At 47.1% G+C, this 27,055-nt stretch overlaps 1 protein-coding gene across 1 annotated transcript in view; it reads left to right on the top strand.

The window, feature by feature from the left end:
- The first annotated feature begins 1,689 nt into the window (after positions 1 to 1,689).
- RRBP1 (ribosome binding protein 1) overlaps positions 1,690 to 27,055 on the top strand; it is a 65,471-nt gene continuing 40,105 nt past the window's right edge. Inside the window, exons 1-3 of the mRNA XM_029072405.2 lie at positions 1,690 to 1,831; positions 15,616 to 15,943; positions 17,843 to 18,223. Coding sequence (XP_028928238.1) covers positions 15,637 to 15,943; positions 17,843 to 18,223 — 688 coding nt within the window. The 5' untranslated portion in view covers positions 1,690 to 1,831; positions 15,616 to 15,636. The remainder of the gene's footprint in view (positions 1,832 to 15,615; positions 15,944 to 17,842; positions 18,224 to 27,055) is intronic.

The following is a 27,055-nucleotide window of genomic DNA, read 5'->3' on the forward strand; positions in this document are numbered from 1 at the left end:
CTTTAACCTTTTGCACCCTCAACCATAATCTTTTTAAAATCCCTCCATTTCTAATGCATCCCCCACCCTTTGAATAACTTTTCCTTGCTGCAAGGGGCAATCTCAGCAACCTAGTAGATAGAGCAGCGGCCTATCTGACCTGGGTTCTAATCTCTGCTCCGCCACAAGTCTGCTGTGTGACTTTGGGTGGGGTCTCTCGGCCTCCGCTATCTCATCTGTAAAATGGGGATTAAGCCCGTGAGCCCCATGTGGGGCAAGGACTGTGTCCAACCCAAGTTGCTTCTATTCACCCCAGTGCCCAGTCCCTGGCACATAGTAAGCACTCAACCAACACCAACATTATTATTGTGATTAATCATAATAGATTTAAGCTCTCTGAGGGTAGGAATCAGGTCTAGTAACTCTACTGTACTCTCTTAAGAGTTCAGTACAGTGCCCTGAGTAGAATAAAACACTAGGTAAACACTAGTGATCGATTAAGTGGGGACAGGTTTCAAAAGGCTAGAACTTTACAGCTCCTTTGTCACTTTGCATTCCGACTTCTTCAAAAACTCACATTTAAACCGTGCCAGGAGTCTTGGGGCGGGAGGGAGGGGGCTAATATTAAGCGCTTAGTACAGTGCTCCGCACACAGTACGCGTTCAATAAATACGACAGAACAAATCCTGCCTCTCTTGTTGCCTTCTACGGCGGCGGGGAGGCGCTTTACTAGACTCCCAAGGGCCAAGGGCGTTGCAAAACGTGGCACGTGAAAACTTTTACATTGTGCTCTTTTCCAGGAAAAAAAAAAGTTCTACATCCGTTCCCTTTCGGGTTCAATCTAGCCAGGGGTCTTGCAGGAAAGTAATACTTAATACTTTTATGTTTTTCCGAGGCAGATCGAGAGATCTAGCAACGGTGTGTTGCAGGCGGAGACTTTTTTCTTTTTGGAGACAACTTTTCCTTTACTATATTTCTTCTTAGCCTCGGTGTTTACTCTCTTGTGTTCCTCCTTTTATGGTTTGTGATTGAGCACCCAAAATGGGCTTATTACCCCCGCCATTCATTTCTATGGAAAAGAAACGGCCCCCCCCAGACAAAAGCTCAGCCCCTGGAGAAAAATTCCTTTTCCGAAAAGGATGATAAACTCCCCCAGGGCAGGAACTCCTTCTTAGGCGGAGCTCACACAATATGGTTGTCCTGCCCCCGTCCCTCGGTTGCATTCTTCTCCAACGAAACCCTCCTCCCCGAGGCCCCACGCTTCCGAATCCCTCTTTGCAACTTTTAGCTGGAATTATTTAGTTCAAAAGCATCGCCCCCCCCCCAGCTGGATTATGCAAAGTCTTTTCGACCTCAACGCTGCGTGCAGCAGGACCCTAAAATTGCAACATGGCTGGGGGAGGGCACCGATGCAAAGAGGGGAGAGTGGGAGAGCTCCCTTTTTTTTTTTCTGGCTTTTTTGCAGGGAGCTGCAACGAGAGGGAGGGTGGGGGGACTCGCGGAGCGCCGCTTCCCTCCCCCTCCCTCCATCCTCCTCCCTCCTCCCCTAACCTGTGCCCGCCCCCCATTGGCTCCGCCCTCCAGCGTCCCCGCTCCCGGACCAATGGGGTTCGCCGGAGCGAGCCTCCCGCGCGCTGATTGGTCGGGCGCCGCCGGGAGCGACCAATGGGCGGGAAGGAGGGGGCGGGCGATGGCGGCGGGGCGGGCGGCCGGCCAGCGCCGAGGGAGAAAGTGCCACGACTCCACACTCGCCGTCCGCGGAGCGTACTGAGCGTCGTCCCGAGCGTCGTCCAGCACACCGTCCCCTCCCGGTGGCCCGGACCCGGCGGCGGTGGCCTAGCGCCCAGTCGAGGTAGGAAACTTCGTGGCCGGCCAGTCCTTCCCCCACCGGCTCGACCGACCAGTCCTTCCCCCATCGGCTCGACCGACGGGAAGGACCGGCCGCGGGGAGTTGGCCCGAGGGAGGCGGGCACCTTCTGCGGTGCGTTCGGTCGCCGTTGCCCCCACCCTCCTCGGCACGATAGGAAAAAAAAAGGGCAGGTCCTGGGGGGGGGGTCCCCCTTTTTGGGGTGGGAGCTGTTGGGGGGGGGTCCCCGTGGGGGAGGGGAGATGGCTGCCAGCGGAGACCGATTATCCGCTCCCCGTTGGATTTGAAAGTGACACGTCTCCCAGCTTCCCTTCCTCCTTTCCCCTCCCCCTTCTCTAAACCTCGTCTTCAACAGTGTTGGCAGCGGTTTGGACGCCACTTCCTTCCCCTGCTTCCGAAGACGAGTTTCTTAGATCACACCCCCCCCCCCCCCCCCAAAAGTCGAGGTGCCCCCAGGGGACACCAAATCGAGGGCCCCCCCCAATTAAAAAAAAAAGGGGGAAGTCGTCCATCTAGTAGTCGTCGAAAAGTGCGAGTTTTTGTGGTCTAGCACAGTCCCAGATGGGGGGGGGGAGGGGGAGGGCCTTGGCTGCTCGGAACTTGAAGCGGAAAGTTGGGGCGGCCCGCCCGGTGGAGCCACGTTAACAGCTGGAGGAAGAAAGGGTTAAATGGGGGTGGGGCGGGTGAGAAGCCTTAAGGATGACGTTGCGAGACTGGGGAAGGGGAGGGACGGGGAGGCGGAGCAGGGAGGATTTGAATGGGAAGGATCTTGCTCGGCCAAACCTGGAGGTTTAGGGAGGGAAGGAGCCCGGGGCCTTTGCAAAAGGACCTGCCGAGGCCGAGCTGCCACCGCGGATAATGTGGGTATTTCTGAAGCCCTTACTAGGTGCCAAGCACTCTCCCCAGCTGCTGGGGCAGATCCGAGGTCATCAGGTGGTCCCTCGAAGGGCTCAACCCTCATCCCCGTTTCCCAGATGAGGTCACTGAGGCCCACAGAAGCAGAATGATGTTGGTTAAGCGCCTACTATGTGCCAAGCGCCGTGCTGAGCGCTGCAAGGTCATCGGGTCGGGCTCACGGCCTTCTCCATTTTCCAGATGAGGTCACTGAGGCCCAGAGGAGTAGAATCATGTTGGTATTTGTTAAGCGCCTACTAGGTGTCCAGCACTGTGCTAAGCGCTGCGGGGGGATACAAGGTGATCAGGTTGGGCCACGTGGGGCTCCCGGTCTCCATCCCCATTTTCCAGGTGAGGTCAGTGAGGCCCAGAGAAGAAGAATAATGTTGGTATTTGTTAGGCGCTTACTAGGTGCCAAGCGTGCGGTGGGGGGGAGGTCATCAGGTTGTGCCACGTAAGGCTCACAGCCCTCATCCCCATTTTCCAGATGAGGTCACTGAGGCCCAGAGAATAATAATTAAAATGTTGGTATTTGTTAAGCGCTTACTATGTGCCAAGCACTGTTCTGAGCGCCCGGGGGTGGGGGATGTAAGGTCACCAGGTTGTGCCACGTAAGGCTCACAACCCTCATCCCCATTTTCCAGATGAGGTCACGGAGGCCCAGAGGTTATTAATAATGCTGGTATTTATTAAGCGCTTACTATGTGCCAAGCACTGTTCTGAGCGCCGGGGGGGGGGGGGTGGGGGCAAGCACTGTTCTGAGCGCTGGGGGGGCGGAGATACAAGGTCATCAGGTTGTGCCACGTAAGGCCCACAACCCTCATCCCCATTTTCCAGATGAGGTCACCGAGGCCCAGAGAATAATAATAACGTGGGTATTTGTTAAGCGCTTAGTCTGTGCCAAGCACTGTTCTAAGCGCTGGGGGTGGGGGGGGATACAAGGCGATCAGGTTGGCCCACGTGGGGCTCCCGGTCTTCACCCCCATTTTCCCGATGGGGTCCTTGAGGCCCAGAGAAGTGAAGTGACTGGCCCAGGGTCACCCAGCTGACAAGTGGCGGAGGGGGGATTAGAACCCAGGACCTCCGACTCCCCAGCCCGGGTTCTTGCCACTGAGCCACGCTGCCCGGGGGGGAGGGAGGGGGAGCGGGCCGGCGCCGCGCTCCTCTGCTCCCCCTGGCGGCCGAGGGCCTCCACTTCGCCTCCCCGCCCGGCCCGTCCTGTCCCACGCCCTTCCCCGAGTTACCAGGGGATGGGGACCCCACAGTGACCCCCGTCTCCCCCATCTTTCCCCCCAGAAACCTGGTTTTATGGGACCGTAAAATGACCAAGAATTTCGTCTCCCAGTCGGGCCTGCGGAGCACAGTCGGGCGGGAGGGGTGTAGCGACGTGGCGCTTCAGTCCTCTGAGGACGAACGGGGATCCGAGCCTTGATCCGGTTCCCCCTGCAGGACCGTGAGTCTAATAATAATTTAGTCTAATAATAATAGCCTAATTTAGACTGTGAGCTCGTCATTGTGAGAGCGTCTCCATCTGTTGCCGGATCGTACATTCCAAGCGCTTAGGACAGTGCTGTGCACATAGTAAGCGCTCAATAAATACTATTGAATTTAAATGAAGAATAATAATCATCACGGTACTTGTTAAACACGTACTATGTGCCCGGCAGTATTCTAACTCGGAGCTCATCGTGGGCCTTCTCTTTACGGCTCTATTGAACTTTCTCAAGCGCTCAGTACAGTGCTCTGCACGCAGTAAGCGCTCGATAAATACGATTGATTCTAAGCGCCGGAGTGGTTACAGGGCAATCAGATTGGTTACAGTCCCTGCCCCGCAAGGGGCTCACGGTCTTAATCCCTATTTCATTCATTCAGTAGTATTTACTGAGCGCTTGCTGTGTGCAGAGCACTGTACTAAGCGCTTACTGATGAGGTAACAGAGGCCTGCAGTGAAGTGACCTGTCTAGGGTCACGTAGAAGATACGTGGCAGAGCTGGGATTAGAAACCAGATCCTTCTCACTCCAAGGCCTGTGCTCTGTTTTAGCCACGTTGCTTCTTGGAACTAATGAATGGGGCTTCTCGTGCCCAGGCAGGAAGAGGGGCCCCGGAGGACGTCGGGAGTTGGCCTCTTTCCCATTTTCCCGACCTCTCCGGGTGAGATCGGCAGCCAGAACCGTCGAACGATTTTTTAATTTTTTTTTTCAAGTGGTATTTGTTACTATGTGCCAGCCACTGTACCGAGCGCCGGTGTAGATTCAAGACAGTTGGGTTGGTTACAGTCCATGTCCTGCGTCGGGCTCACAGTATAAACCCCCCATTTTCCAGATGAGGTAACCGAAGCACAGAGAGGTTAACTGATCTGCCCGAGGTCACACAGCAGACGGGTGGGGATTTCCCCACAACCATTAGAGGAGCAGCGTGGCTCAGTGGAAAGAGCCCGGGCTAGGGAGTCAGAGATTGTGGGTTCTAATCCCGGCCCTGCCGCTTGTCAGCTGTGTGACTTTGGGCAAGTCACTTCACTTCTCTGGGCCTCAGTGACCTCATCTGTAAAAGAGAAGCAGCATGGCTCAGTGGAAAGAGCCCGGGCTTGGGAGTCAGAAGACATGGGTTCGAATTCCGGCTCCGCCTCCGCCGCTTGCCAGCTGGGTGACTTTGGGCAAGTCACTTCACTTCTCTGTGCATCAGTGACCTCATCGGTAAAATGGGGATTAAAAACTGTGAGTCCCACGTGGGACAACCTGATTGCCTTGTATCCCCCCAGCGCTTAGAGCAGTGCTTTGCACATAGTAAGCGCTTAATAAATACCACCATTATTATTAAAATGGGGGTGAAGACTGTGAGCCCAACATGGGGCAACCTCATCACCTTGTATCCACCCCAGTGCTTAGAGCAGTGCTTGGCACGTAGTAAGTGCTTAGCAAATTCCAACATTATTAGTCCATCCGTCCTGACTTTCCCCCTGCCGGGTCGCTTTGGGGATAGAGAAAAGTAACTTTTTAAAAGTGTCCCCAGCCTTCCTCCAGTCCCTTTCCTGGCCTGCCCCGAGCCCCAGGCCGGTGGGAGGAGGGAGGGTCCCCGGCGAGGCCCGCCCCCACCACCTCCCCAGGTCGGGAAGAGGACAGACGGCACTTCTGAGGAAGTGAAACCAAAAACGATTCCTGGAAGATCCTCCCCCGGCCTGGAAAAGCCCGGCCTCCCCGTTCTGCGCGACCCCACCGCTGACCCCAACCTGGGAGAAGTTAGGGCCTGCTGTCCCATTTTTTTTTTAATTCATTCAGCCGTGCCTATGGGGCGCTTATGGGAAGCAGAGCACTGCCAAGCGTTCGGGAAAGTACAATAGAGAGTCTCGAGGTGTGGGCAAGTTAGAGAAACAGTGTGCCTTGGTGGAAAGAGCCCGGGCTTGGGATTCAGAGGTCATGGGTTCGAATCCTGGCTCTGCCACTTGTCAGCTGTGTGACTGTGGTTAAGTCACTTAATTTCTCTGTGCCTCAGTTACCTCATCTGTAAAATGGGGATTAACTGTGAGCCTCACATGGGACAACCTGATTACCCTGCATCCACCCCAGCGCTTAGAACAGTGCTCGGCACATAGTAAGCACTTAACAAATACCAACATAATTAATTATTACTATTATTAGGGGCGGGGCAAAAGGGCGCCCCCATGCGGTCGGCCAGTTCCACCCCGTGCTCTTCCCTCCCCTCCACCCCCCATCCCCGACCACACTCCGGAAAACTGACACTGCAGCCCCCCTCCTGCCTCCGCTTCCCAGTATTCCAGGCAAACCCCTTTCCTAGACTTAAGGACTGATCTTTGGAAATTCCATAATCAGATGAAATAGTTCCCCCGGGATCCGAGTGGCCTGGGGGCGGGGGAGGCTCTTTTAACTAAATCCCGAACAGTTGTGATCCGTTGAAGTGAGCCGGTTGAAGTGAGGCAGATCCGGATGGACTGCAGTCATTAGGGGAAGCCAAATTTGGTTTAAGTTGTGGAATACAGATTAGGTCACGGGGAGGTCGGTTTCAGCAAACACAGCAGGATGCTTTACTCTGGTGACTCTTTACGTGTACGTAAAAATCGGACTTAAACTGATCACAGCGCCTGCCGGGTAAGTAGGGGATTTGTTTGATACTTAAAATGACCAACCAGAAAGTTGTCTTAAGTGACTTTTCGCTACTTAATTCAGGTTTTGCAAGTGACTGTTTACCACAAGGATTCGTATACTAGACAGGGTGCCTGCCTTTTGAGCTATGAAGGAAGAAAGCCAGTGACATCACAAATCGGGGATTAAAATTAACACAGGCCCTCCCAACCCTCACCCACCCCTCCAAATTAGACCACATATTAATAGGTGTTTCGACTGGAAATTAAGTGATGTGGTGGAGCACAAATTCAACTACTCTCACAACTACATTTCTTGGAACAGGCTGTGACTAGGCTTTTCTGTGATGTAGCCTCACTTCTGTGAACCATTCTCCTTTTCTCCCTCCATTCTTCTGTTGTTGATTAGTTGTGTGGCCGTGGAGTCAGAGGAAGATGGGTGTTCACAGGACTGATTTGCCCTTGGCGTTTCCCCTCAATAGGCACCGTTTTCCCTGGGCCCTCCTGGAGCAGTGGAATCACTGGATTGGGTTGGGGGGGAACAGTGGAAGTAGGAACTCACCTTTCTCCCTCAAAATAAGCTCTCCCCACCTTCCCATCCCTTCACCTTCTAGAGTGAAGCTGCACCTACTAGAGCCAGATTTCCACAAACGTAGAACAGCTGTATCCTGAAAACAGTGAATGTAACAATAGAGTGGCTTAGTAAGCCATGCCTACTCCCAATATGTATGGATTTGGAACTAGAGCAGAATCAGCAAATAGAAGAGATGAGGAACAGCTGTTTTGGAGGGAGTATAAGTTATTGCCTGGAGGCAGGGAGATTTTTTTGTGTGTGGTATTTGTTAATTAGATGACCTCAAAGTCCGTCCTTCTTGCTTAAACACTTCTACCCGTTGGCTTTGGGTTCTCCACTAGCTGTTTCTTTTATCCACTTTCTTTTCCTGCTTGCACTCTTTTCTTCCTTCTCCTAATAGACCTTTTAACTGCTGTCTGCGTAAGCCCAGCAGTTGGTCCAGTGGAAAAGGGCAGTGATCTAGAAACTGGGAGCCCTGGGTCCTAGTTACAGTTCTTTTCGACGGAACTGCGCCCAACAACAGTGCAGGTTTCTGAATGAAGAATCATTTAGGGTGTTCTGTGAGGTGGACAGCTCTAGTGGGAATCCTGAAAAATAACTGGCTAATATGGACAATGAAAATTTCAGTGGTTCTCAAAGACACCTGAGAGAAGCAGTGTGACCTAGTAGAAAGTGCATGGGCCTGGGATCTAACCTGCTGTTTGTTAGCTGGGTGACCTTGGACAAGTCACTTAAGTACTTCGGTTTCCTCATCCGTGAAACTGACGTACCTGTTCTCCTTCCCCCTTAGACTGTGAGCCTCATGTTAGACAGGGACTCTGCTTCTTTTGAATCTACTGGAGTACTTAACGTTGCTGGTGGTGGGCAGGGAGCATGTCTGTTGTACTCTCCCAAGCATTGGGTGCAGTGCTTTGCGTACAGTAAGTGCTCAATAAATATGATTAAGTGACTGACTAGTAAGCTTTTAACAAAAACCAGAGTTATTACAACCGTGTCCTGGTGCCATTTTTTAGCTCTGTTAATTATGTCTGTACATATTGTTGACTTTGTGTTGGAATATCTTGTCTGCCCTTTTGGACTGCAAGCTCCTTGAGGACAGGGAATACTTATAACATGTACCAAAGTGCTTGGGCAGTGTTAACCACTTCACATTCAATGAAGTACATGGAGTAAAATAAATGAAACCAGGGGGTGTGAATTCTCTGGCCCAGTTGTTAGTAGGGCAAATGTAATTTGTGAGGTTGGGTTATAGAGTTTATAATTTTGCAGACTCTTACGTACATACAGATAGTTAATTCTCTTATATGGGGTGGGGGTGTTTCAAGCCTATGAACCTCATGTACAGAAAAAGTCAGGTTGCAGTGTGTACACCTTGATTGATGCCACACACAAAAGCTCAGTGGTTTCTTCTACCATTGAGGTCGTGTTCTATCCAGGTACACATGTATTGTTGGGAGAACACTCAATTCCCTAATAGTGTTTTCCCTCCAAAACATGTCATAAAAACATGTTGTACAGGAATTGGTTTTATATGGATTTTGATTTGGGAAATGCAGCATTTTGAACTAGTATTTTGGGGTAAAGAAGTTAAAACGTTAACTTTGAGTGTTATGCCTGCAGATGCATATCATCTTCTGTGGGCAGATGGTGGCCAACAGGGAAGCTGCTGATACCTGATTTTTTGACTTGTCGAACATAATTTATAATCTCGATCACAAATGAACACCTTTAATGCCCCTGACATGGTACTGTAATGAAATAATCTGATTGTTTAGGCATTTGTTCCCTTCCAGTGATACCAAAACCATCATCAGCACTTTTTGTCACAGAGTGACATATCTTAGAGAGTTCACTGGCCAGAATTTAGGCAAGATTAGCAGGTAGGGCAGCCCTGATGACTCTAGAATACAGGGTGAGAAGGAGATGTATGTTATGTCACCTACATTAGGCTGGAAGGCAGCATACCATCATGATGTCATACTTGCTGTTTTGCCAGCTTCACGTAATTCTAGAGTGTTTTTGCAGAATGGGGTGTAATTCTCCCTTTCAATGAGGTGGACTCCAGTACAGTAGTAATGGCACATGACATGGTAACTCTTTTTTGTCTTCAGGGCTCAATAACAAGTAAATTAGGCACTTAGCATGAGGTTCACCCCATACAGACTAGGGGCAAAAACTGTGTAAAAAATACTTTCAACAATCAATACTTTGCCCTTATATTAGACTATTATGTAGGTATGAACGTTTAATAGAGAGGAATCTTTAGTAGAGAAGAAAATGATCTCACACTGTGACACTGGCTTTTCCTGGTCAAACTCTTTTGCTTGTCAGTAACGTAAAGAGAAGCTGGTAAAATGAATCTTAGTGCAGTTTTGTACTGTACGTGTTGTTCATTTAAATGAGGGATTTTTTTTTTTTTCCGCAAAAGCCTAAGTGGTTCTTAGACAGGGTTATCAGCCAAAAAGCAGAGGTAAAAAAGAGTCCATTTGAAAGAAATGCAAAGGAAGGGCCATGGTTTTATAGCACAGTCTGATCTTGAAATCAGAAGCCAGGATTCTAATTCCTCATGTCTCCTGGCATTATGGGACTAGGCTAACCCTCTCCCTGACAAATGAGTTAATCTCTGAGAAAGCTCTTGGGTGGAAAAGTGCTATAGAAATCCAAGGCAGTATTACAATTGTCTTTTTAGCCAAAGATGCTAGTACTTTGAGTCCTATAGCATGTATATAATCTCCTAGGGTCATTCAGTCCATCAATAGTATTTATTGACTACCTTCTGTATGCATAGCACTGTACTAAGTACCTGGATGAGTACAAAGGAGTTAGACCTAATCCTTGCCTTCTGGGAGCTTATAATGTTAGCAGGAGAGACAAATGCTACAATAAATTTACAGCCAGGAGAAATGAATAGCTAAAAAGATCTACCTAAATATTATGAGGGTGTGTGTATTGAAATGCTTAGGTAGTTTTGAAGAGCTGAAGGAGCAGTGGTGGGGATATAAGGTGGGGAGTTTATCATCAGTGGTGTTTATTGAGTGTTTACTGTGTGCAAAGCACTGTACTAAAGGCTTGGGAGAGTGCAGTACAACAGAGTTCATGGACACATTCCTTGACCATAATGAGCTAACAGTTTAAAGAATAAGAAGTTAACTGAGGAAGGCCTCCTGGAAGAGATCATTTTTCTAAAAAAAAAAAAACAAACAAAAAAAACCCCAACTCAGCCCATGTTTCCCCACTCCTCAAGAACTTCCAGTGGTTGCTTATCACCTCCACATCAAGAAACATTACTTTTGGCTTTAAAGTACTCACTTGCCTTGCCCCTTTTTATCTTACCTCACTGATTTCCTACTACAGCTCGGCCTGTTCACCTTTGTTCCTCGAATGCCATTGTACCTCAGTTTCTTCATTTGCCACTGACTCCTTGCCCATGTCCTCCCTCTGGCTTGTAAGCACATTGTGAGCAGGGAATGGTACTGTTATATTGGACTCTCCCAAGTGCTTAGTACAGTGCTCTGTACACAGTAAGTGTTCAAACAGTAAGGATTGACTGGAACTTCCTCATATCTGACAGTCCACCATTCTTCCTATCTTGAAAGCCCTATGAAAGTCCCTTGACCTCCAAGAGGCTAAACTCTCACTTCTCCTATATCCCCGCCCTTCAGAGTCCTCAGAGCACTTGGGTCTGTACCCTTAAGCACTTTCATTTACCACCCCCCCAAACACTTAGTACGCGTCTTACTCCAATCTTCTCTGACATTTTAGAAGGGACCTACTTAATGGGTCAGGCAGACACCTATTCCTTCCTCTGAGAGAAGGGATTCTGTGAAAAAGATATGACAGGTATGACAGTTATAGTTACGAAAATCGACAATTCACAGAGAACCAAAGAAAGTCCTGAGTGAGGTTACAAAAAAAAAAAAGAGTACAGTCTCTACTCCCAGGGAGTTTATAATCTACTGAAGGAGACAGGACAAGAACACCCTCAAATAAAAACACATTAAGGGATAAGGGTAAGTCTGCAAAATGATACATTTCTGACCAAATTCTCCCAAGAGGTTGGCTACATCAGCAGTGTTTCACTTTCACTCCATGAACTCTTTTTGTTCTATTCTCTGTCTTCTCTGCCCCTGGCTGTGTACCCCTTAAGCACTCTGATAATTACCTCAGCCCCATAGCACTTTCATTCAATCGTATTGAGCAATTATTCTGGGCTGAGTGCTATACTGAGTGCTTGGGATAGTACAATAAAATAAACAGATTCCCTACCCACAACAGACGTATAGTCTTAAATACATATCCTTATGCTCGACCATTTTCCCCTGTATGTAATTTATTTTAACATCTGTTTCCCTCTTGATTCTGTAAGATCTTGGTGGACAAGGATTATGTCTACCGTATTGTACTCTTCCACACTCAGAGTACAGTGGTCGCACACCTTGAGCACTTAATAAAAGACATTGATTGGTATCAATTATTCTTGAAGCTTTCATTTTTGTGGGCCTTTCTGAAAGAGTTCTAACTACCAATCGGCTTTGTTCCTCTCATTATGACCAAGGCTTAATTTGGGCAGAATGCATTATGGTGACACATTTGACTCCCCAGTTTGGGCGGGTGTAGTGGCAAACTGGGAAATGTGCCTTCAGCTAATGAGGGAAAGGAAATCTGAGACTTAAAAAAAAATATTATTTTTATTATTATTTTATTATATATACTTTTATCTATATTTTTATTATTTTATATATTTCATTATAAATATATTTTTATTACTTAAATTTATTTAAATTCATTTTTAAGGCTTAAACCTAGTCCTTGCGGATTGTCCATCAGGTCTTCGTGGTCTGCCGATCGCAATATGAGAAGTATTGCAATACAGACTATCACTTTAACATCTCACAAAAATCAAGAATTGATTTGCTTCACTCCCTAGGATGCCTATCTGGTTTAGTTATAGTCCTTGCAGAGCCCAGCAAATAGGGTAGTAAAATGAATTTTTTAGAGATTTCCAAACTCTATTTTCAACCAAGATTACTTCGGGTAGCTCAGTGATTTCCTCTGACCCTTCCTTTATATGTGGGGGGGGGGGGTAAAGAAGAATGCTCACTGTTGTCATCTACTCCTCTGGAATGTGATGTGGATTAATGGGATGAGGTCTGCAAAATATTTTTCAGCTTTTCGGATGGGAGATGATCAATTTAAAACTGTCCTTGAAGAATACTATTATTGGATAATCTAGAGCTGCTTGAGGATGTGTGATTTCTGCCAGCTTGCAGGTATACCAAATCTTCACTTAAAATCACCCCCAAAAAGTAAGCATGGATTAATAGTATAGGAGAATACTATTGTGTTTTACACTTTGTTTAGATTATCAACTCCTTATGGGCCGGGATTATGTTTACCAACTCTCTCTTTTTATTATACTTTCCCAAGTGCCTAGTGCAGAGTTCTGCACACAGTGCTCGGTAAATAACCATTGATCGATTGATTCCTCCCTGGTCAGCCCCTGCCCAAGGAACAGTTTGATCAGGTTGTTTCTCTTCTTATTGTTCTTGAGTTTGGCAGGAGTTTCTTGAGACAGGCAGGTACCCACATTCCATTAGGAGCCATTTGGGTATGGGAGCCAATTTAAGGAATCCTGCCCCACCCCTTCCCAAATACTATGAATTTCCTGGGTAAACCTACAGCATCTTTCTGGCTAGAGTGACAGGATGGAGGTTCTATGCTCCGTACCCTACTGATCAGGAGTTTATATAGCAAACAATCAGTACCAGAGGTAGAATAATAATAATAATAATAATGTTGGTATTTGTTAAGCGCTTACTATGTGCCAAGCACTGTTCTAAGCGCTGGGGTAGACATAGGGGAATCAGGTTGTCCCACGTGGGGCTCACAGTTTTCATCCCCATTTTACAGATGAGGGAACTGAGGCACAGAGAAGTTAAGTGACTTGCCCACAGTCACCCAGCCGACAAGTGGCAGAGCTGGGATTCGAACTCATGAGCCCTGACTCCAAAGCCCGTGCTCTTTCCACTGAGCCACGAAGAGGTCAGACACAGCCCCTGCCGCACACGGATGCTCAATCAAAGGAGGCGATCATTGTTCCCATTTTACAGGTTGAGGAAACTGAGACAGAGAAACAAAATGATTTGCCCAGCCAGCAGTGGCAGGACTAGGACAAAAACTCAGGTCTCCAGGCTCTTGTGGTCTTTCCATGACTGCAGGAGTTTAGAGTCTAGGTCCTTGTCATGTTCTCCAAACAATGGCCACCAAAAATTTCTTAGATGTCCCTGGCAGGGTATGCTAAGGGTGAGGCAGCTATGCTATTTCAAACCAAACTTTCTCAGCTTTAAGTGTTTCATCACTTAATTGCTCAGGACTGCAGCTTTTCATTTTAAATGGACTGTTTATGTTATTTTTATAAAGACTCCTCGAATACAGTAAGCAAACAAGGATGACACATATCTAGACTTTCTAAAAATATGGCAGGCTGGCAGGCATTGACCAGCACTGGTTTTCTGGTGAGGGAGCAAAAAAGGGAAAGGTAAAGAAAATGGGCAGTAGTGGTGGGGTGAGTACTGTTTTATTGGACCTCTTGCTTGCTAGATATTTCTGCCATCACCTGTGCTACTCTGCTGTCTCAGTTCCTGGCTCCCTGCTCTCTGAGCCTTTGCCAGGGCTGGTGGATTAGATGTAGCTCTGTGACTGTTTGAAACTCTGGAAGTATGGGAAATGAGAGCCACCCGTTGCTAGAGGTCAGTGTATCAGGCTGAGGGGCTTGGCATGCCTCCTCCTCGAATGCATGCTGGGACCTGCCTTAACATACTTCTGGTTACCTAGAAAGCATTAATGCTACTTGGTTCGTGCCTGCCGAGGCTTTCATAGTTCCAGTATATGATTGTATTGGTCGAGAAGCAGCGTGGCCTAGTGAAGAGGGCACAGGCCTGGGAGTTGGAAAGGACCTGTGTTGTAATCCTGGCTCCATCACTTGTCTTCTATGTGACCATGGGCAAGTCGCTTCACTTCTCTGGACCTTGGTTTTCTCATCTGTAAAGTGGGGATTAAGACTGTGAGCCCCATTTGGGGCATGGACCGTCTCCACCTGATTGTCTGGTATCTACCTCAGCGCTTAGTACTGTGCCCCACATAAAGTAAGGGCTTAACAAATACATAGGTTAAAGAAAAATGAGAATGAAGGTCTGACTAAGTATTACTAACCCCAGTTCAGGGATGTTCAGAGAGAAATCAATATCCAACTCCTCCAGCCATTTAGCCAGAGAGGCCGAAATATCCTTTTCAAAGCCTGGATTTTCAGGATTGTGTAATCCACATAAACCCCTTTCCTATCTTAATCTGTGTTACAGATGTAATAAATCTATAGAGATTTTTTCATATGAAGATTACTTTTTATAGGCAGGGTAACATTATTTTCTAATAGTTTTTATGGTATACTTTTTTACAATCACTTTTATAGACTCCAACACAGACAACCTTTAGTCTATCTGAATTTCTGGTTTTAAATATCATGTGGAAGGCCAAAAATAATGGTTTATCCCACTTCTGAAAACACCATAGAGTTAGTGTGCGCGTGCACACACACACACACACACACACACACACACAATATCCTGAACTGGTAGCATGTTGAGATCTCTGGTCTCCTTGTTGAAGAGTTGAAACTCCTTATGAGAGAACTTAGAAGAATAGTTGATGTTTAAAAGAATGGTTTTGGGAGCAGTGACAAAATGGTCCCTGTGGCTTGGGTGTCTAGATGGACTTAGACACCTTCTATACCCAGTCTTCCTTCTTGCCCTCAGACTCCCTCAAGTTTATCTCAACTCCTGTTGAGGGTAGGGTGGGCAAAAATAGAGGCCTGGAATCTCCTGGAGTGATTCTGAGGTTTCTCTAGGCTCTCCTTGAGTCTCAAGGCAATGATGAGGAATTCACGAATTTCTCTGGCCTTGGAAACACAGAAGCAGTCTGTTGTCCAGTGGCTTGACCTTGCAGGCATCCACTGGGCACAGTGTCATTGCCACGCTGATGGAAGCTTAGGTTGCTAGCCCAAATAAATAAGACCAAGGTAATGGGTACTAGTTTGGAGGGTTTTTAGTAGCCTTTGAAGAGCTAATCGAATCCCATACTCTGAGGGAAGGAACAAATGTAAATGCTAGTAATAACTAAATTTAGTTTTTTGTATTTGTGTGTTGCAGGTAAAAGAAAACCAAGCCAAGATGGATATATATGACCCTCAGACACTGGGAGCTGTGGTCTTCGGTGGATTCATGGTCATTTCAGCCATCGGAATCTTCTTGGTGTCCACTTTCTCCATGAAGGAGATGTCATATGAGGAAGCGTTGGCCAGTCAGCGCAAGGAAATGGAGAAGACCCACCCTTACAAAGTAGACAAGAAGAAGAAAGAGAAGCCTGTTGAGAAGAAGGGAAAAGCCAAGAAAAAGGAAGAGAAGCCAAATGGGAAAATACCTGAACAGGAACCTCTCCCTGTCATTAACAATTTCCCAAAGGATCTAGAGCCCGAGCTGCAGCCGCAGAAGCAAATGCAACAGCAGTCAAAGCAGCAGCAGCCTCAACAGCAGCAGAAGCAGCAGAAGCAGCAGAATCAGCCTCAGCAGCCGCCGCAACAGAAGCAGCCTCAGCAGCAGCCGCAGCAGAAGCAGCCTCAGCAGCAGCCGCAGCAGAAGCAGCCTCAGCAGCAGCAGCAGCAGAAGCAGCCTCAGCAGCAGCAGCAGCAGAAGCAGCCTCAGCAGCAGAAGCAGCCTCAGCAGCAGCAGCAGAAGCAGCCTCAGCAGCAGCAGCAGCAGCAGAAGCAGCCTCAGCCTCAGCAGCAGCAGAAGCAGCCTCAGCAGCAGCAGAAGCAGCCTCAGCAGCAGCAGAAGCAGCCTCAGCCTCAGCAGCAGCAGAAGCAGCCTCAGAAGCAGCCTCAGCAGCAGCAGAAGCAGCCTCAGCAGCAGCAGCAGCAGAAGCAGCCTCAGCAGCAGCAGCAGCAGCAGAAGCAGCAGCAGCAGCAGCAGAAGCAGCCTCAGCAGCAACAGAAGCAGAAGCAGCCTCAGCAGCAGCAGCAGCAGCCTCAGCAGCCTCAGCAGCAGCAGCAGCAGAAGCAGCCTCAGCAGCAGCAGAAGCAGCAGCAGAAGCAGCCTCAGCAACAGCAGCAGCAGAAGCAGCCTCAGCAACAGCAGCAGCAGAAGCAGCCTCAGCAGCAGAAGCAGCCTCAGCAACAGCAGCAGCAGAAACAACCTAAGCAGCCGCAACAGCAGCCTCAGCAGCAGCAAAAGCAGTCTCAGCAGCAGAAGCAACAACAGCAGATGAAGCAGCAGTCGCAGCAGCAGTCGCAGCAGCAGCCTCAGCAGCAGCAGCAACAGAAGCAGCCTCAGCAGCAGCAGCAACAGAAGCAGCCGCAGCAGCAGCAGCAGCAACAGAAGCAGCCGCAGCAGCAGCAGCAGCAACAGAAGCAGCCTCAGCAGCAGCAGCAGAAACAGCAGCAGCAGAAGCAGCCTCAGCAGCAGCCTCAGCAGCAGAAGCAGCCTCAGCAGCAGCAGCAGCAGAAGCAGCCTCAGCAGCAGCAGCAGCAGAAGCAGCCTCAGCAGCAGCAGCAGCAGAAGCAGCCTCAGCAGCAGCAACAACAACAGAAGCAGCCTCAGCAGCAGCAGAAGCAGCCTCAGCAGCAGCAGCAGCAGAAGCAGCCGCAACAACAGCAGCAGAAGCAGCCTCAGCAGCAGCAGCAGAAGCAGCCTCAGCAGCAGCAGCAGAAGCAGCCTCAGCAGCAGCAGCAGAAGCAGCCTCAGCAGCAGCAGCAGAAGCAGCAGAAGCAGCCTCAGCAGCAGCAGCAGCAGCAGCAGAAGCAGCCTCAGCAGCCTCAGCAGCCTCAGCAGCAGCAGCAGAAGCAACAGCAGCAGCAGCAGAAGCAACAGCAGCAGCAGCAGCAGCCGAAGCAGCCTCAGCAACAGCAGCAGCAGAAGCAGCCTCAGCAACAGCAGCAGCAGAAGCAGCCTCAGCAGCAGAAGCAGCCTCAGCAACAGCAGCAGCAGAAGCAGCCTCAGCAGCAGCAGAAGCAGAAGCAGCCTCAGCAACAGCAGCAGCAGAAGCAGCCTCAGCAACAGCAGCAGCAGAAGCAGCCTCAGCAACAGCAGCAGCAGAAGCAGCCTCAGCAACAGCAGCAGCAGAAGCAGCCTCAGCAACAGCAGCAGCAGAAGCAGCCTCAGCAACAGCAGCAGCAGAAGCAGCCTCAGCAACAGCAGCAGAAGCAGCCTCAGCAGCAGCAGAAGCAGCCTCAGCAACAGCAGCAGCAGAAGCAGCCTCAGCAGCAGCAGCAGAAGCAGAAGCAGCCTCAGCAGCAGCAGCCTCAACAGCAGCAGCAGAAGCAGCCTCAACAGCAGCAACAGCAGCAGCCCAAGAAGCAGAAACAGCCCCAGCAGGCACAGTCACCCGTAGCAGTGGAGCCTGTCCCTGTTGATCATTTTATGGGGGCAGCAGCAGCACCCCCTGGGCCTGTTGCCACCCAAGAGCAGCTTGCCTCGTCACCCAAGGACAAACGAAAAAAGGAGAAGAAGGTAGCCAAGGTGGAGCCAGCTCCATGTCCTGCGCTGGGTTCAATCCACGTTCTCTCCTCCAAGGCCTCCCTCCTGGAGGTGGCTCCCAAAGAAGTGCCCGTAGTTGCTGTCCCCCCCGTGGGGACCCGGATGAGCACCCTGACAATTGGCTCGGCCTCAAACAAGCAGGTGGAGGTGGCCATCAACCATGCTGACCTGAAGCAGGAGGTGCCAGCCAAGAAGAAATCTGTTTCCAAGAAGAAGAGTGAACCAGGTAATTCTGTCTGATTTCTCTGGCTTATAAACTGATCCCCTCTGTAGACCACACAGGTCATATTTGTGCATTTAGAGGGTTGTTTCAGTCCCAGCCAAGTGCTTGCCTCATCAACACACAGCCACCTTCATTTCCTAAAATCCTCAGTCTCCTGGGATTTTTCATTTTAAATATGTGTAAAGGGAAGGTATATGTCCATCTGCTTTTAAATATTTCTCAAATCAATGTAGGGAGAAAAAGGCTAGGGTTTTTTTTTTTTTAACTGATGTCCTCATAGAGGTCTGTTCAAAGTATTCCTGCATCTCCCAAAGTACCTAGATTCATATGAAGCATTATATAAACTTACTTTTATTAGAATATTTATCTTACTACATATATTCTGCAAAGTATTTCTAGCTGCTAGTGTAAATAATAGAAAATCAATTGAAACATAGCTCTTAGCTCAGAAGGGGTCAGATACAAAGAATAATAAGGTTATAATCCAGTCAGAAAGGAAACCCAAGTTTCAGTTGAACAATACAAAGTATCAATCTTCAGGAAAACAGAGTGGCATAGTGGAAAGAACACAGGAGTAGGAGTCAGCTCCGCCACTTGCCTGCTGCGTGACCTTGGGCAAGTCACCTAAATTCTCTGTGCCTCTGTTTCCTCAAGGGTAAAATGGGGACTAAATTCCTGTCCTCCCTCCCCCTTAGACTGTGATCCCCTACATGGAACAGGGACTGTGTACAATCTGATTATTGGCATCCCAGCTTTTAGTTGCAGTGTTGGGCACATAGTAAATGCTTATCATGTTAATATTATCGTAAAACTCAACAAATACCAGTTGTCAGCCCTGAAACATGTAGGCCTTGGGAAGCAGTGGGGCCTAGGGGAAAGACCATGGACCTGGGAAGCAGAGGATCTAGGTTCTACTCCCAGCTCCTTGTCTGCTGTGTAACCTTCGCAAATCACACAACTTCTGTGCCTCAGTTCCTTCCTCTGAAAAAAACCCATTCTCCCTCCTTAGACTCTGAGTCCCATGTGGGACCTGATCATCTTGAATCCACCCCAGTGCTTAGTACAGTGCTTGACAAATAGTAAGCGCTAAACAAATACAGTAATTTATCATTATTACTATGTAATTCAAACTATTTGGAAGGACAATTTTGGGGTAGCTCACTGCTTCAGCAATGTCTTGCGTGGAAAACTGCTACAACTCTTTCTGTTCCAAAAGTTGGGGAGGCAGGTTCCAATCCCATGGGACATCTGGTTGGGGGAAGAGAACTTGCCCCTCCAGGAATCTGGTGGTCCTCCATCACCCTTGAAGCCCCAGGATGTGGAAGTGCTGGTGTTGGGGATCTCTGCTTCTGCCTTCCCTTCACTCCTGTTGGGGTGGGAGGCCTTTTTTTCCCTTTCTTCTCCATTCCCCTAACCCTCCAAATCATTGTTGGTTTTTTTTTCAAAATTGTAATTTAAAGAAGACTTTGAACATAGAGATTTTTCTGTTTGGATTGAAAGAAACTTCTCTTAAGATATATGAAATGTTTGACCCAGGGCCAGTCACTTTAGACTTTTTACCGATCTGGGTCTACTTCCTTTCACCCTCGCCGCTGTTTTGCCTCTATGTACAGGTTACTGCAACATTCTGCATATTTACCGACTTCTTGCCTCTTTTCTAATTTTGATATATTGCATCCCTTTTTGACATCAATGAATTTCAAAATATTGGTAGATCAGATGTCGTGAATGCTCTGCACTGCCAAGTAGCTGAATCCTCAGCAAACTCTCCTTTTTTCTTTCTTTCTTGACTCACCTCCTTTGCCAGAAAGATAGAACTTTTGGATTTTTTTTTTCCTGGGTTACTGGCTTTAAACCAAGTAGAACTTGGAACCAACATATGTCTTGGTGATTTTTCATACTGGAAATGCATTAATAATTATAACACTAAAGGAATTAAATTCTGATTTTAAAAATCCTGTTTAGATATTTCAGATCTGCCCATAGTTGGTGTAAATGTAAGCCATATCCTGATAAGAAATGATGCAGGAAATCCTGCTTTTAGTGCTTCAACCAAAAGCCTGGCGTTTAAAATTGTGATAAGAACTAGGGTTATCTGAAAAAGGGATTTAGATCCAGCTTCATGCTAGATTCATGCTAGATTCATGCTAGATTCATGCTAGTCTGATTTGCTGTGCTCGTTTCTAAAAAAATGTTTGAGATGCATTAAGATCTTGAATTCAGGAAAAAAGATCTCTACTTCCTAGTTAAAGCAAAACTATTGTTCATCAGTGGCATCTATTGAGCACAAAGCAGAGACCTGAGTGCTTGGGAAAGTACAACAGAAGCAAAACATCCCTTCCCTATCCTCAAGGAGCTCTTGCTTTTACAATACAAATGTAGGGAAATGATCACAGCGTGTGAAGAAGAGATCTTTGCTTAGTGTTATGTCTCCTGGCTTGAGAATGCACCCATTTGTGACTCAGGCAGATACAAAGCAGGTAACCTCATTCACAGCTTTGTCATGCCAAAAGGACGTAAATGCAGTGTAAGTATTGCTCTAATACTGTGTCCTAAGAGTAGAGACAAACTCTTCTGTGTCAGACATTCTCTCTTTGTCAGAGTTTGCAGCTGTCATTGCAAATCACAGGGACCAATATATATGTGCTTTTCTAGCCCCTAATGCTGAAATTTCTCTGTCCTTAGGCAAGGGGAACATAATCAGGACGGGACAATGATATTAATTTTATTCTAAGTGGCCTGGAGATCCATCTGCCAGACGTCAAGGTAGATGCTATCAGCAAAGCCTCTGACACCTACAGTCTGTGGGGCTTGTGGAATCCACTGCCATAGTTATTTATTGCCTCTCTCTACGATAGGCCTCTGCCCCAGCTTTTCGAGTTTTTGAAGCTGTCTGGATTTGTTTGCTATTTGTATCATATGTCTGTGAAATCAAGTTGATTCCCTCCCTCATCTCCAACTTAAAATGGAGTGCTCTGGAAATGGGGGGAAAAACAAGGTCTTTCTCTGTTTCCTTTTTATCACACATCTAGGAGTCTGTAATTTATCTCTGTAAATCACCCTGTTGGGCTCCCATCTCTTCACTTTTGCCCTTTCTGCATTCCTTGGTTGTCTTTTATTCACTTCTCAAAGTAGGAGGTGGGTGGAGGCTTGATTTGAGAAGGTGTCTAGAGAGGAACACTGTTCCGTTCACATACAGCGCTTGTACAGTGCTCCCAGTGCTTAGTACAGTGCTCTGCACACAGTAAGTACTCAATAAGATTGACAAAAACAGAGGGACAGAGAAAGTCAGCTCCAGGCAGGGATACAGATTTTGTCCTTTCTCTAAACCTAAGTAGCCTCCACTGTCTCCCCAACCAGCCCCTATCTGGCATTTTGAGTGGTGAAAGGTGGAGAATTGTGGTGTCTGCTGTAGCCGTACGTGGACAATGTATCTGTACAAAGGGACCAGCTGGCGTCTGGCTGGTCGCTGGTCACCGAGGTCACTGAGCTGCCCCCGTGGACTGGGCGGTTACCAGTGATTTGGGCCCGGTTTTGCTTTTGATCTGACGTGCTTCCCCCAAGTGTGCCAATAAATCCTTTGCCCAAGTAGGCAAAGCCTAGGCAAAGTCAGGAAGGGGGTGAGGATTGAATGCTGAGAGACCACTCAAGCCCAAATGGCGTTTGGTCAGATGGGGTTTGTGCTGAAACTTTTTGGCAATTCTGTTATACCACTCTCCCAAGTGCAGAGTAGAGTGATCTGCACATTGTAAGCACCCAAAAAATACCATTGATGATGATGGAATTGATTTAGTGTAATTATGTAGATTGCTCTTTTAATGTTAAGCCTTTTGAGTTTTTGAGCTGAAAACATCCTCTTGGTTTTGGAGCAAAATGCAATGTACTCACATGTATGTGGATACACACATTTAATACAATCTTCTATAGGCTACACAAACTGTTCTTTACAGATGGTGGAATAAGCATAGTCGATATTGTCCTTGCTCCATAAATTGTTCCTGGTTCCAAGCTTGAAAGTCTTGTATGTAGTTTTCCACAAAATTGTCTTAACCACAAATATGAGATTAATGTGTTTATAGCTGTTTTATGCTGAGAGGTTTAAAAGAGCTCTCAACACCTTTAACCTGTACTTCATTTCTCTCTGAGGAGAGGGGGAGCAGTTGCTATTAATGTTAATAGTAATAACTAGTATTTGTAAAGCATTGTAGTGAATGCTCGGGTAGATTCAATATAAGCAGATAGGACACAGTCCCTGTCCCACATGGGAATCAATGTCTGAAGAAGGGAGGACAAGTATTTTATCCCCATTTTACAGATGCGGTTACTGAGATACAGAGAAGTTAAGTGGCTTGCCTAAGGTCCCTCAGCAGTGCTGGAATTAAGGCCCTCTGATTCCTAAGCCCTTGCTCTATCCACTTGCTTTCCCCATTATATTAATGGGCAATTGAAGCTTGGAGAGAGTAGGGAGAGTGGCTGATGGGGACCTGAGCCTTGGGCTCTCTTCATGAAGATTCACTGCAGGACTTTTCTCTGTGTATTTTATGTCGAATGGCACATCAATCAGATGTGTTAATAGGCAAAATCCATACTTGTTACTAAAATGAATATGTCCTCACCCTATACTTGAGATTGGAAAGAAGATTTTGAGATTTTGGAAGGGAGTGTGAGGGACTGAATATGTTAGGAGGATTTGTAGGTTTTCTCTTTATCTCTGCCTTTCCGATACTACAAAAAGTCAGTTTGGGAGCTAGCATCTGGTCTCCAGATTTTAAAACTCCCTACTGATGCATTAACTTTGAAAGATCAAAGGATTTCAAGATGGTATGTGCAGGAGCTTTAACTTAACTTCCACATAACTGTTCCATTGGTTATGCAAATGTAGCTGTAGCCTTCTCCCCATGCCTTCTCTATCCTTTACTGTAGAAAGGGCTGCTTGCTGACTTGGGCTTGCTCCCTTACTTAGTGAAATGCTTGCTTGGTGATCCTGAAGCTCTGTGTTAAACTCTCACTTTAATGAACTGCAGGGCATCTTTAGATTTGAAAATCCATAGTACCGCAAAGGACCTTGGGCATCAGCATCCCCAGGGAGTCCACCAGCACCACTGCCATTCATTCAGTAGTATTTATTGAGCTCTTACTATGTGCAGAGCACTGTACTAAGCGCTTGGAATGTACAGTTCAACAACAGAGACAATCCCTGCCCAATAACGGGCTCACAGCCTACCGCCACCCATACCGGAAGTGTGCATTCATTTTCTTCAGGTGACCTCAGATCTTCATGTCCCCGAACTTGCAGGGTGCTTGGGGAATCAATCAATCCTATTTATTGAGCGCTTGTTGTGTGCCCAGCACTGTACTAAGCACTCGGGAAAGTATAACAGAGTTGGAAGTTCCCTGGTTCCCCTCCCACAAAGAGCTTACAGTCCAGAGGGAGTGCCTTCAGTCAACTAACTGCCTCAGGCAGTAGAAGGAAGTTGCAGCTTGGCTCTTGGTTCCTGCTGGTTGCCTAAGGAGCTGATGCTGCTGCTCTGAATTTCCAGGATTTTAGGAACCGCTCTCATGCTGCCTGTTGCATGTGCTCAAAACCTCAAGAAGGAGCAGCACCAGCAGCAGCGTGGGCTTCTGCTGTCAATTGTATTTGTTGAACACTTACTGTGTGCAGAGCACTGTATTAATCACCTGGGAGAGTACAGTGCCTCAGAGTTTGGTAGACACATTTCCACAGAAGGGAATGGGAGAAGAGTAAATAAGGACTTAGGGGAGGCCTCTTGGGGGAGGTGTGCCTTAAATAAGGCTTTGAAGGTGATCATCTTTCAGGTATGAAGTGGGAGGGTTTTCCAAGCCAGAGGCAGAATGTGGGAGAGAGGTCAGAACGAGATAGATGAGACTCAGGTACAGTGAGTAGGTTGGCATTAGAGGAGTGAGGTGTCCAGGCTGAGTGGTAGTAGGAAAGCAGTGAGGTAAAGTAGCCTGAAATTCAGAGCCAGGGCATCTGGCAGACATATCTTGTATCTACCCCAGTGCTTGGTTCAGTGCCTGGCACATAGTAAGTACTTAAGAAATACCATTAAATAAAATTTGGAGGAGGATTCTGCTCACACCTGATTGTTTTCCTGCTGCTGCTGTTGTCTCTATTCGAGAAAAAGACCAACTGCTGAGCGCGTGTATATGTATGTATGTATACACACATGCACACACCTCATCTTCTCTCCCCTGCTACTCTGTTCTCCCTCACTCCTTTCTTTTTCTACCTCTTCCCCACCCCATTTTTGGATCACTGTTTCCCCTCCCTGGTTGGTAGCCCTGGTGTATCTGGAAAAGAATTAGAGTGTTTTATTCACCAGTTTCCTTTCCTAAAATATGATACGTTACTGATAATTTTTAAAGGATGGAATTTCTAAAGGAGAATTTGGAAAAAAATAGCCCAGTCACAGACACTAACTTGGCTGGCGTGCCTGCCTTTGATCTCCCATCTCCACATGGACCCCATGGGGAAGGTTGGGTGGCACAGGGCGCAGAAGGTAAGGAACGCCAGGCGTAGGGAAGATGAAGAGAGTATAAAGTCAGAGGAATGGTAGAGGAGAAATGTCATCTAGGAAGAATAAGGTGAGATGATGAAACACAAAAATTTCCTAGAGTGTTTTATGGGACTCAGCTGGCTGAATTCCTATTATGATGTAGCATTTTAGATTAGAAAAGAGTCAGGCAGTCTCTTGTCTTGCTTATTCCTCATTTCATTCCCTGGAGTGAAGTCACTGTGTCAGGTCCTATTTGGTAGATTGGACATACTGAACCGAGAGGATTGGAATTTGCCCAGTGACACCCAACATTTTGACAGCATATTAGAATTCACAGCCCCTTGACTTTTGTGAAATAGGTGGTTTCAGGGCAATTCCTGAAGATAGGTATATATGACATAACCACCATAATAAACCTCAGTGACTGGGGCCTTTGGGTTAGAATTAGAAAGTTTATTCTCTCGCATTACCTGGTGAGCCAGGCTACTTTATGATAACTATGATTATCCCGTTGGTGGTGACTAAGCTTCAAGGCACTCTTGCAGACCATGCCACATTGTGAAGCTGCACTTTCAATCAATCAGTGGTACTTATCAAGACTGAGTGTGGAGCACTATACTAACTGCTTAGGAGAGTACACTACCACAGAGTTGGTAGACGCAGTCCCTGTCCTCTAGGAACTTACTGTCATAATTTGTCTCTTCAGTTTTTGTTTGTATTGGCATTTGTTATGCATTACTAATTGCCAGGCACTCTACTCAGCACTGGGGTAGATTTAAGGTAATCAGGTTGGACACAGTCCCTGTCCCATACAGGGCTCATAGTCTTAATCTCCGTTTTATAGATGAGGGTATTTATGAGGCCCAGAGAACCTTGACTTGTCCAACATCGCACAGTAGACAAGTGGCAGAGCTGGGATTTAGAACCTAAGTCATTCTGATTCCCAGTCCCATACTCTATCACTAGGCCAGGCTGCTCTGTTTTTTTCAGTTCTACCCATAGGTGTTCAGCCAGAATAGTAATATCTGGCACTTAGTACAGTGCCCCAGTGCTTAGTACAGTGCCTGGCGCATGGTAAGTGCCTGACAAATACCATTTTTAAAAAAAATCATCTCCACTTTGTCTTTCTGATCATGGTTGGTTACTTTGAAATCCATTAATAATTTAAAATGAGAGGATTACAAGACTTGGTGTGGAAAAGACAGAAATTCTTGATTTGACCTGAAAATTTCTAGCAGGAACAGATTCAAGAGATGGCAGGACAAGAAGTGCCTAAATTGATACATTTTCTTGTGTATTGCCAGCACCTTGTGAAACCATCACTGGTCTATTTTTTTTTCTCAACTAGTTAAAGCAGAACTTTTTCTTGGCATCTACTTAAGGAAAGCTATGTGTGTTTTTTGTATGTGCAGGAAATGTTTTTGAAAATCTATTTTTGATCCCTCATTAGCAGTCTTTTCCCAGTAACCGTGTCTCTTTGCTTTACCCAGCTCCTTCCCTCCTCTAGAACTAAGCAATTTTAACAAGGCAATAATTGGCCTCCCAGTTTACATTTTCTGTTAAATCTGGAAATCTGTTTTAATGTCTCAGCTAGAATTTCGTCCAAGTAATTCAGTCCTCTGTAGTACCCCTAAACAAGCTTTATAGACAACATTTTTTTAAAAAGTACATTCTAGAGTTTCTGAAATCCATGTGGAGTGAAGGTTGTGCTTTTGGCTGACAAATATGTTTGATGTTTTGCCAGGGGCAGTAGCCATCGCTTGGCTACCCAGTTTGGGGGGGAAAAAAATTTCCAATCCCCAGGCACCAGCAGTTCCCTGGCACTCGTTAGCCTACTGGCTCCAGCTTGGTCCTGGCCAGCCCCTTCCTGGTGCATAGCACCAAAATGAGCTAGAATTCTGGCCACCTTTGTAGGGGGGAAAGTGGGGGTCCCTAAAAACAAAAAGCTGCAGAACTCAAAAAGAGGGTGGGGGTCCAGGAAAAATGCCAGGAAGAGAGGTTGCGTAGAAAAAGACAAGAAGAGGAGAACAGGGAAGTGAATGAAAAGATTTCATCCTGGCACGCTTTACTTTTTGTAGGACACTCAGATGTCCCGAAGAACCTAAAGTGAATGGCAGGACAAAACCTGAAATCTTGGGATTGTCCTACAACTAGGACATCTACTCTTCACCATCATCAATCATCATCATCATCATCAACATCATCATCATCATCATCAATGGTATTCCCTGCCCATAATTGAGCTTATGGGCAGTGGAGGAGACAGACATTAATATAAATAAATAATGTTTATTCCACCACTTTGGGTCTGAGTCCC

Source organism: Ornithorhynchus anatinus, chromosome 9 (assembly GCF_004115215.2).
Source record: "Ornithorhynchus anatinus isolate Pmale09 chromosome 9, mOrnAna1.pri.v4, whole genome shotgun sequence".
Lineage (NCBI taxonomy): Eukaryota > Metazoa > Chordata > Mammalia > Monotremata > Ornithorhynchidae > Ornithorhynchus > Ornithorhynchus anatinus.